At 43.2% G+C, this 11,964-nt stretch overlaps 1 protein-coding gene across 1 annotated transcript; it reads right to left on the reverse strand.

Annotated features, from left to right (window-relative positions):
• Positions 1-151: 151 nt before the first annotated feature.
• Positions 152-9,090, reverse strand: LOC133910456 (gamma carbonic anhydrase 1, mitochondrial-like). Its single transcript, XM_062352851.1, has 5 exons — positions 8,826-9,090; positions 3,959-4,102; positions 1,213-1,338; positions 839-990; positions 152-570 (listed from the first exon to the last, which is right to left on the reverse strand). Exons 1-5 carry the CDS (start codon positions 8,938-8,940, stop codon positions 316-318), a joined length of 792 nt encoding a protein of 263 aa, XP_062208835.1. The 5' UTR covers positions 8,941-9,090; the 3' UTR covers positions 152-315.
• Positions 9,091-11,964: the final 2,874 nt, after the last annotated feature.

Here is an 11,964-nt window from a genome sequence, read left to right on the forward strand (position 1 = left end):
GCCAGCCTTCGAAGGCAATGAATTGCTCCTTCTCAATCACATAAAACAGCAATTGCTGCAGTTTAGTTACCTGTCAAAACGATGCAAATTTGGGTGTTTAGTGGGTCTGTTTTTCCAAGGAGCGCTTCTTAAACATACTGAATACAGAAACTGAAACAAGTACATGGCCAGCTTTATAACATTGCTCGACCCAAGATTATTGGGGAGGAAAGTAAATGTAAACCGCCAAACTCATGGAACAGTATCCCATTCAACGATCCAGCACTGTCCACTAGAAGACAAAGGCACAGAGAAAACAGAAACAAAAACAGGGGTTTATTGGGCAGGACTGGGGGGCGTCAGCTCCGGAGGGACCTCTCGTGTGGCACCAATCATAGGATCATATTCATCATCCTGGTGAGCAAGCTTCTTGCGCAACAACTTCTCGAATTCAATCTTTTCAAGAGGCTTGGCGTTCTCAGCAGCATGTGCGTTGGCCAAATCAGAATAGTTGGCAGCAGATTTCGCAATAAAAGCAATCTCCTCATCAGTGAGCTTCCTCAGAAATTTGGCTGGGTTTCCTCCCCATACCTAAATCGAACAGAACCTAGTCAATAAAGTATATGTAGAAATAAAATACCAAACCAGGCCTATGCAGCATATTCTCGTCCCACTTCTACCCATAAAAAATATAACTATATAAGCCACATGGAAATGTATTAGACCAAAGAACGCTGTCTTGAGTATGCATTGGTGGAACCAGTCTAGTGAAATAAAAAAGGAAAGAAAAAGCAAAGGTGTTGGAGATGGCTTCAACAAGAACCTAAAGTAAAGGACAATGGAGGAAGCGATGCACAACCTCTCCACAAGGGATCCTAGTATTTTGTCTTACGAGGGCTCCAGCAGCAACCATCCCATGCTTTTCCACAACCACACCATCTAAAAGGGTTGCCCCCATACCAACAAAAGCTTCATCCTCAACAGTGCATCCTTGTAAGACAGCACTATGACCTGCCAAATGGAGTTTCAGAATGTTACCAAACTTCAAATATTATCTGGAGCACCAGTTTTGGAGTGTTGAGCCATACATAGCAACTGATGCCAAATAGTTTATGTATTTGTTGTGCTAGATTCTGATCTAATCAGATTGTGACTGGTCAAAAAAGTGTGGCAATGTGGGGAAAAAGTTGGATAAAAAGGACATGTTTCTTAAGAACCAAAAAGCATATTTACCTACTGTGACATTATCACCAATGATCGTTGGAAAGACTTTCCCACTTAGATTAGATTTCGCCACATGCACAAGAGAATTGTCTTGTATGTTGGTCCCAGATCCAATTTGAATGTTGTTTGCGTCCCCTGAAATTAAGTTGTCAGACTAGTTGATGACAAAAGGTAACAACTTAGAAACTCACAATACAGCATGATGGGCTAAGATTAAAAAATTGTAAGAACCTTTAAATAGTACTCAGGATATAGGTCAAATTTGTCTGTTTCTAGATCTCAACTCTGCAAAACTAGCTATTCCTTGGTCAAATACACTGTAAGTATGACCAAGCCAAACACCCTAGCATCATGAAACCCATTAGATAAAATGAGCCACTAGTTGTTAAGATAATCTGGCCAAATCCACTTCAACTCTCATTTTCTAACTGACCACCTCTTTCTACATGGAAGCATAGTTACGGTGGTAAGGCATGGCGAGGTACCTGACAACCTTCACACCTTTTAGTTGAGTATGACGTGAGGCAAGGCAAGGCCATACTCAAATGAATGTACAAGCACAATTTTTAAAACAAGAATGTTGAATGGCATACCTTGATCAAAAGTTCAAATAATATAAGGAAAATGAAGAGAACTGGGCCACTATTCCACTCAGCCTACTGTCCCTCTCAAGCCCATCTATGCACCCCTCCTCCCTTTCTACCTAATCCTACAAAGAACAGGCAGCCGCCACTTCCCCATTCCCACTCTTTGCAGCAATGGATCACAAGATCTGCAGTGTTGGTTTCCCTCCGTTCCTCTCTCCCTCTCTCTTTCTCTCACGGGGAAGCAAAGAGAAGCTACGAAAGGGAGGCCATCAGGCACACTGCCGCCCTCCCCACTGCTCGGCTTCTCTACATGGGCACATGGCCTCCTCCGCCGCCCGCCTCGCCCTACCCCTCCTTCTCATCTTCCTCCGATGATGCCAAGATTTTTCCACCCCGACTATGTGACATCCGGCCTAATTTGGATAGAGCCCATGTGGCCCATGAGTGCACATATTTAGTACCACTTTGCTAGTAAAGCAAGGATGGAACCAACTTATAAGGCCACTAGAGTCCATGCCACTAACCCTAGTTTAATCCTTTACGTGAAGCGAGGACGAAAGCGTATATAGGTTGGTGTGAGTGTGGTCCACCCAATGTGTGAGTGGGCCTAAGCCGGTTTGGACTCTAGCTTGTTACAAATGACATCAGAGCCGACCCTCACGGTTACATGGGCGCGTGCGAGCCAGGGCACAGACATGTGGCACATGTCGTGTGCGGGCCCTGAGTGGTCACACAGCATGGCATATGTGCCACACTGAACGCACAGACGTGTGCTAAGAGGGAACATTCCTAGTTATTTGTCCAAGAGTGGGTATGTTGGTTCGACGAGGACGTCAGGTACTTTTAGGGGATGTACGTGACATCCAACCCAATTTGGATAGAGCCCATGTGGCCCATGAATGCATGAGTGCACATATTTAGTACCACATTGCTAGTAGAGCAAGGGTGGAATCAACTTCTAAGGCCATTAGAGTCCATGCCACCAACCCTGAGTAAATCATTTTACACAAAACTAGGACAAAAGCGTAAGCGAGTTGGTGTGAGTGTGTGGTCCACCCAATGTGTAAGTGGGCCTAAGCCAGTTTAGACTCTAGACTGTTACACACCACCACCCGCGATGAAGGCAACCTCCCTGCCTCCGCAGCATTAGCAGCCACAGCAGTGGCAGAGCCTGGAGCGTGATTGCAACGTGCTAGTGAAGGTGCTGGCGCGTGCAGGGGATGTCGACCAGGTAGTCAACCTCTGCGCTGAGCTCGCGACACTCACCTTCCCAATATGACGTCGCTTCGCGATATGGCGACGCCTGAGCGATGCCATATTCTCCAAGGCGGATGCCACAGTCGCATTAGACGACGCAATAGCTTTGGCGTTCACCCACGAGTGTCACGACGCCAAATCGACGCTTTGGCGATGCCTTAACAACCATGCATGGAAGTGTGCAAATCAGGTGAGAAAGTTCCAAGTGAACTGAGGTTTAGATATCCATCAAGTTAGAAACGGTGAGAACTAAGTAAGCACACTTGTGATGGAAAGGTAACCTTATCAATGCACCCAATTGCAGAGCCATGACTCCAGGTCTAATATCTATTATAAGGGGATTGTTTCGTTTGGAATTTTGATGCTACTAAACTATTGTTTCCATATAATGACTGTGTTTCGAATTTGTTCTTTCCCCCAGAGAAAAAAAAAACTAGAGGGTTTGTGTACCCCACAGGCCACAACTCCTAACATATGCCCACTGAACCAACCTTCTTAAGATAAGTCGCAAGATTAAGAATGGTACAAATAACCAAAACTGCTAATTTAGAAGTAAATCTCAATTGATATCGATGCAACACAAAAATTATATTCCCAATGTCAACATAACTTATTCATCTATATCAGATATCATGTAGTTGTGTAAAATAATGAATAGCTTCTTATCGCAAAAGTTATCGAGAAATATACCTTGACAAAGTGAAGTCACATAAGGGACATTTGGGCAAGAAACGAACATAATGCAAATGATTATTTTCTTTTTACTTTGGATTATCAGTTAGGAAGCCAAATATAGAATGGTATACATGAGCTTACAATATGGCGACAGGCACAACTTAGAAGTAACCACCAATTAGCTCTTTTTTTGCAAAAACGAACAAATAATGCACACTAACATAGGAAGCACAAACCTCTCAGGACGCACCCGTACCAAATTGAAGCTCCTTGTCCAACTTGGACATCACCAATAAGGGATGCACTTGGAGCGACAAATGCATCTTGATGAACATGAGGGGCTTTGTCAAAGATATTCATGAGTGTGCGATGCCTTGAAACTGAAATAGTCCAAAAGGCAATCATGTTAGCATTTGGATATGTATATATCAGGTAAATATCAATACATTGCATGATCACCAATAGCAATAAACCTTAAAAACGTTGTTGGAATGAAATAAATCATGAGTCTTAGAGTGACAGAATCATGCATAGAAGTAAAACTAGAGGCACAAAAGAAACATATAACATTTAATTCTGAAGGTAGTAAGAACCATCGACATTAGAAACTATCAGCAATCATGCTGCAAAGGAGAAAAAACACAGAACTAAAAAGCACCATATGACAAATGAGGTTTTTCACATGATACAGTTGGACCACGGGAACCAAATTTATCTGAGTCGTCGAATGAGTTGATGTGCCCAATGAAAAGTTTAAAACCTTAACAATAAATAACATATTATGCTGTTTAGGGCATGTTTGTTCCAGCTGTGGAATGTGAAAAACAGCTTATAAATTTTGGATTGTAAAAAGCTAGATTATAAAAGCTGAATTGTACAATCTACAGAAACTAGTGAAAGACATATTACTGGATTGTTACAATCTGAAGACTGAATTGTATAATCCAGCTTTTACAATCCAACCTGTCTGTTTCAGCGTGCAGATTATGAATACAATCTGCAATCTACAAGCTGAAACAAACAGGCCCTTACATGTATTCTTCATATTTTATCCAACATAAAACATAAGATGCAACAATTATTAGATGCTTTCGTGCTGGAGCATCAATGTTCGTAGTGCATGATATATCCATTGTATACACATTAAACCATGGGATTTGCGTTCCCATAGAGAATTCTTGTTGCATGCTTGCATGGCAGCTAGAACTATCATGTTCAATTCATGTTCACAACATTCAAATAGATGAGAAATAATATGCACTCCTACGAGGCTAGAGCCAAAATACACTTATTCAAATCACAAATACTATGAATAGTTCAGCACACTTGTTATGTTTATGTTTTTCAGCATATATGATTCTTACTCAGGTCAATGTACTTACGTAAATTGCATATATGTGTGGTGTAAAACCCATGGGAGTAGCTAGTGCTAGTATATGAAAGTATGCCATGAGCCAACACACAAATAAAGATCAAAGTTGCGATTTTTATTTCATATGTGTTTCTTATAGTGAAAAAGTAACCTAGAACTTGGAGCCATGTATGATACTAGAGAAAAGCGGCGCTATATCCTATAGTACCTAGCGTTCTGATAATATTTAGAGTGAATATCACAAAACTACACTTTTCTCCTCCTATTTTACAAAACCACATTACTTTGTATCACTTTATCACAAAACTACACTTCTATTACTGTGAACAGATCTGACAAGATGGAATTATGCGTCATACTTACAAGTTTCAGCCATCACCATTTGCCAACGTGGCCAACTACGCCATGTCACAATTGTTGGCCAAGTTAGCAGATCATACGTGGTATTTGGGCTCCTCTTGGAAGCAACAGAGCTTACGCGAGTTGAATTCCTGGACACGAAAAATTAGCGTTGGTGGGGGTTGGCATGACACCATTTAGCTACCCAAATGATGCCCTGCCAACCCCCACCAGCGCCATTTGAGCGGCTCAATGGTGCCACGCTAACCCCCACCGGCGCTAATTTTTTGCGGCAAGGAATGCAACTCGCGCCAGATCAGTAGCTTCCAAGAGAAGGAGTCTAAAGGCTACGTTGGATCTGCTAACTTGGCAAGCAATTGTGACATGGCGTAATCGGTCACATCAGCAAACGGTGAGGATTGAAGCCTGTAAGTATAACGCATGGACCTATTTAGTCAGATCTGTTCATAATAACAAAAGTGTAGTTTTGTGATAAAGTGATGCAAAGTGTGGTTTTGTGAAATAGGATGGAAAAAGTGTAATTTTGTGATATTTAAACCAAAAGAAGTGTAGTTTTGTGATAAAGTGATGCAAAGTAACTGTGGTTTTGTGAAATAAAATGAGAAAATTGTAGTTTTGTGATAGTTAAAATAAAAGAAGTGTAGTTTTGTGACATTCACTCTAATATTTAGTCCAAATTACAATAGTTCTTGCCTCTAAAACACCGATACTTCAAGAAGGCATTGTATCCGTATCAGATACCATATCTGATATCGATACATGCCGGATACTCGTCGGATACGTATCCGTCATGTATCCGAAATATAATAATTATGTAAATTCCGGATATGCAATTGGATACTTCTCCAATACTTCGAGGATATGGCCCAGCCCATTTGCGCCCACATGACCTAACAAGTCGCTTGCAGTCCCACACGTCAACCGCCGCCTGCAGTCCCGCACGCCTCCTCGCAAAGCCACCCACATGCCAGCACGCCACCCGCGACGCCCTCCTAGCCGCAGTGGCGGTGAGTTCCTCTCTGGCTCTCCCCCTTTTCAGGTTAATTAGTTAACAAAATTGGCTGGTGGTTATGATTCATCTGGAGTGAAAACAGTTTTGCGTGTTGTGAAGATGACAAAGCAAATTAGTGCTGATATTGTATAATTTGAACTACCTTTTGTCATCTCATATGCAAATTACTGATGAGTTAAATCTAGGCATATGCTCTGGTTTGATAGGACATGTTGGCAATAGTAGCTTCTGAGTGATTTAGACAATATAAACATGCAATGCAAACTTATTACTGTTTTTTTTTTAGTAAAACGTATCCGCGTATTGAGTTTCCTAGGAAAATGACATCCCCGTATCTGTACCGGTCCGATACCGATACACGTATCCGTATCAGTGTTGCCTAGGTTCTTGCATTTTTTCAGTTTTCTCACCAAGTGGTTCTCCCCTAATATGCTCTGTATATAATAGTTGTTACTTATTAAAGTTCTTAGTTTATTGGTCATCTGGTCAGAACACAAACACACCAGCCTTCGTTAGAAACAACAACAAAAAACTTGGCATGTAGAAAAGGTGGTAGCATGCAACATTTTTTATGCATGGTTTCCTATGAAGGAAACAAGTCAACGATGCCCACTGGCCAGTTGATTAGTGGGATGAAACTGTGCGGCTCTCCTCCCGTGAGGTACTAGATTCAAATCCTGGGTTCTGCAAAAATATTTTCAGCTGTGAGGAAGTTCCAAGGATCCAGCTAAATAGCTGATTGCTCAAAATTACCCGGTTCAACCATACATTATGTTGTTGTTTCCCCTAATATGCTCCATATATAATAGTTGTTACTTATTAAAGTTCTTAGTTTATTGGTCCTCTGGTCAGAACACAAACACACCAGCCTTCGTTAGAAACAACAACAAAAACTTGGCATGTAGAAAAGGTGGTAACATGCAACATTTTTTATGCATGATTTCCTATGAAGGAAACAAGTCAACGATGCCCACTGGCCAATTGATTAGTGGGATGAAACTGTGCGGCTCTCCTCCCGTGAGGTACTAGGTTCAAATCCTGGATTCTGCAAAAATATTTTTAGCTGTGAGGAAGTTCCAAGGATCTAGCTAAATAGCTGATTCTGCTCAAAATTATCCGGCTCAACCATACATTCTCTTGTGAAAAGAGAGGCTAGCATGAGCTTAAACTGAGAAGGCTTAAGAACTTAAAACTCAGGTCCCAACATGAGATAAACAGACTCACACTCTTGCCAAAGCAAATCCACTAGTGGCATTTTCTTCTTGGATAAGCTCCGCAACCAAACTTTCACAAATAGTAATAAGCTCCGCAAGTAGTTTGAGTAACGAAACTATGTTCTACCCCGGTCTTGTACAAGAATTGCTCTAAACTTTCAAAATAGAGAGAGAGGGCATATGGATCCTATCCCCTATAACGAACACTAATTCCTATCTATCGATAGAAATATCCTCATCACGGACTTTGCCTTAGACTGACGTACAAAGCTAAGAAGTAGGTTGAATGGAATAAGGAAAGGGGCAAGGGCAGTTGTCGCTTGGCACCAAGGCTGCTTGTTCGGCAAGGTGCTCAATGTCCTTGGTTTCCAGGCGGTCTTTCTTTTGGGCTGCTGTGAACCCTTGGATCTCACCAATATAGCCTCCTATGGTTTTCAATACCGAGATATCTTTTCTTTTTTCCCAGGGATTTTTTGGGTGATCAGTTACCATTCTGCCAGCAGTCAAATCTGAACCTTGTCGCTCTTCTTTTCTCGGGGGCAGGCACCGGATAAATACAATAACTCCAAACAAGAAGTTCGGTAGAATGGTGCTCTGCAACAGTTTCATAGATACTCAGCTCTACACAATCACTGCAATCACCCACACAACAACCCAGCATCTCAGGAGCTTCTTGCTCTACAGAATTTGCATCCTCTTGTAAAAGCCAATACTACCCAAAGCGTGATCCTCAATCCCCACAGCTAAAACTTGACCTCCTTAATCAAACAATTTTATCATTTTTTGTACACTAAACATGGTTAACCACCATCGAACATAAACGAAACCATCCATACATTAAATGGCAAAGATTTCACAAAATGCATTGTGCACAGTGCATAAAAGGACTGGTTCATTTCAGCTCCAATCAGCGCACGCTAACCTAATAACGCAAAACCCTTGGGCAACCCCAGCCTAGCCGGACGCACAACGCAACATTCCCCTGACCGCTCCTAACCCTAGCCGGCAATCCCGATTGGCTCAATCCCTTAGGACCGCTCCGGGAAGATGAAATCCCCTCCACGCGTGGAGTGCTTGCACGAATCGACCGACACGGGAGGGTGATTCGGGGGGGAAGAGTGACTCGGAAGGGCAACGGCGCTTACTCTGCTCGTGGAAGAAGTAGTTGCCCTGGAGGCGGCTGCCCAGGCGGTCGAGCGCCTGGCCGGTCTCCCGGATCCAGAAACCTAACGCATACATCGCCTTCCCCAAGCCCGCCATCCCTCCGGGCGGGGGTGGCGGCCGAGATCGCGAGCGGCGGCGAAGCGGTGTGGCTCTCGTGGCCTTGGAGATCTCGTGGAGGGAGGGCAGCCGAGGCGACTGGCGAGGGGAAGGGGGAGGCACGGAGGCTGGAGGAGTGGGGCCTGCTGCGCTGGGGTTTCGGGTTTCCACCGCTGTTCGAGGAGTTGACCGTTTTACCCTTGGGTAGATTGTGATAGGTGAAGGGGGAATCTAACAGGTTGATGCCCATTTGTGACACTGAATGTGGTCCCTTTGGAGAAAGAAAGCCTCGTGTTCAAAGTGCTTATTCTGTTTTTTTGGTAAATTAGCTGCAAAATATATAAATTTGAGGTTTCAGATTCTTTTAGAAACGTTTTAATTTTAGATTTTTTTTCTACAAATATTTCTCTGGTAAATCTCTCTTAATTTTCTGAAAATATTTGACATGGATTTTGAATTCAGATTCTTAAATCTGTGTTTGTTGGTAAATTAGCTGCAAAATATGTAAATTTAAGGGCTCCAGATTTTTTTTAGAAATGTTTCAATTTCAGATTTTTTTTTTTTCTAAAAATATTTCTCTGGTGAATTCCTCTTAATTTTCTAAAAATATTTGACATGGATTTTGAATTCAGATTCTTAAAGAAAAATGAACTCGAAGTGAATCGAAATGGTTGAAACACTATTTTGAGTGATTCTCCTCACAGTGTTAAAAATGATAAATATTTCAGGTGATTCAAGATGAAACGTTTGACATTTTAGCTCGTTTGGTAGGGATTCTAGAGAATCACCAAAAAATCTGAAACGTTTCTTGCAACCAAACGAACCTAAATGTCACCTGCTTCTCGTAGGTGCATTAGAGCCTGTTTGACAGAACTTCAGTTCTAAGAAATTTTAGAGCATGTCATCCATAGCTCTATAAATTATTAGAGCTGAAGTTATGGACAGGTTGAGAGTCTTTAGTGGATGTATCTTGTTCTTATTTTAGACTAAAAATATATATATTTAAATCACTTTATTTTATCCTACAAACTCTAAATTTCCATCAATCTTGGAACTAGAGCTTTGTTAAACAAGGTCTTAAGAGGGTGTTTGGCATAGCTTCAGATCCGAAATTCACTCTAGATCTAAAGTAGCACCTGCCAAACGAAGCAACTCCAATATTTTCAGAGTAGACCAATATGTGGAGCAGTACTCTTTCATGTACAAATATGTGGAGCATGCAAAAAGTTGATCCACCCATGGAGCCGCCCCACTAGAAATAGAAGTACCCATGAAGTTTAGAGGAAATTACCCACTTTAGCCACTAGGTATACCCCCCAACTAGTCACCCGCTCATCTCTCTCCTGATGTGTTCTCTCCCATCGCCTTCTCTCCTAAGTCGCCACTCTCTCAAGAAACCCTAGGTGGCGGCTATAGGCTGGTCTCCGCCACCACACAGGTTGGATCTGGTTACTTTTTGTCCATCTTCGCTACCCCCGTCCTTGTTCCTCAAGTAGCAGTCACGGGGTGCCCATTCAAAGGTAACTGTCATCCACATCTGTGCCGACCTCCCAACCATCCGAAGCTCACCGTCGACGCCCTTCTCCACCAAATCGGGCCCTTCTCTTCCGACTTCGGTCCTCCTATCCAACACCACACTGCCGGCATAGGAGGTGAGCAAATCACCCCAGATTTGTACCATTTGCATGCGATTTTTCCTTCTTCTTTTTTCCTTTTTGTAATGAACAAATGAGACATGTCCACCTGACATTGATACAGCAACATGGAATTGGAGCTACAGGAAGATTTATAACATGGAATCGAAACTTGTACCCTTAAAAAAATTAACTGACATCACAAGATCAGTAAACATAGTTGTCGGTGTATAGAATAGGGGTCCCATATTCTATGGACCCACACTGGCCAATTCCAGTTGGCAAAAGATTTTTCCCGGACCAGGGTCCCACCGAGCGACAAGTCTGCGCTCATGCGATCAGTCTGTGCCTTCGTGACCAGGATCCTTACCACATAAGGAAATCCCACGACAAGACTTCGCTGGTCGCATGGCAGGTACTCAACAAACCAGTCTATTCTCATTAAATGCCTTCCACTTAAGTGTCTTTCCTTCCCTAGTCACTTCACCTCGGCGGACAGGTCGTGATCAGTACAAAGGTGACATGCCCCGTCCCGTAGCGTTAAATGCTACGGGGCGAGCTCGCGGGCGTGGGAGGCCGCTTCGCAGGCGTGTGGGCAAGACCAGTGAGGGACAAGGCAGGCCGACTGACTGGGGTGAGGTGAGCATGAAGATGTCAGACGGATGGGATGGGCTCGTCAGTATCATCGTACCAAAAGGGGTCCACTTGTAAGTTCACTCACTCTCTCTCTCTGGTATATAAAGAGAGGGAGGAGTCGAGAAAACTCATGGGTAACCAGTTTCGAAACACTAATAACCAAATACACAGGATGTAGGGCTATTTTCCTTCTGAAGGCCTGAATCTGGATAACCATTGTGTTCTTGAGTTCATAGCATACGCACCCCGTAAGCGTTGTTCACGCGCCTCTCAACCGATACACCCTAGAATCATTGTCAGGGATTAATCATCGACAGTTGGCGTGCCAGGTAGGGGAGCATTTCTGCATTTTAGTGAGTGATAGAGATTAGATTTTGGCTACTCATGGTCGGATCCACGGTAACCGTTGAGTCCTGTTTCGAGGACCCCGGTCACAGTGGGCAATTCATCATGGGATACGACCCAGATGAGCCCAGTGCGCTCTAGAGTTTAGACATCGTATCATAATTTGAAGGTTTCAAAATTCAACAAGGGCCATGCAACAAAGAGCGGCATAGGCCCCAATGTCCCAGGTACTTGCAGCAAGCTCCAAGCCGTATGCCCCAGGGGAGCTAGCCACGCTAACTATGGCACTGCCTGGAGATACGCCCACCAAGTCGGAACGAACCATCTATCAACCTGTGTGATCCTCTTCACCAAAGTGCCCTCCGCAGCGTGAACCAGAGCCATCGGCCACACGAGATTCCCGACTAGG

This window comes from Phragmites australis, chromosome 1 (genome assembly GCF_958298935.1).
Source record: "Phragmites australis chromosome 1, lpPhrAust1.1, whole genome shotgun sequence".
Lineage (NCBI taxonomy): Eukaryota > Viridiplantae > Streptophyta > Magnoliopsida > Poales > Poaceae > Phragmites > Phragmites australis.

Coding starts and splice junctions, on each gene's coding strand:
- LOC133910456 (XM_062352851.1), bottom strand. CDS start 8,940: ATGGCGGGCTTGGGGAAGGCGATGTATGCGTTAGGTTTCTGGATCCGG. Junction 1,339..3,958: donor GTACGGGTGCGTCCTGAGAG/GTTTGTGCTTCC, acceptor ACTTAATTTCAG/GGGACGCAAACAACATTCAA. Junction 571..838: donor CTAGGATCCCTTGTGGAGAG/GTTGTGCATCGC, acceptor TGTTCGATTTAG/GTATGGGGAGGAAACCCAGC.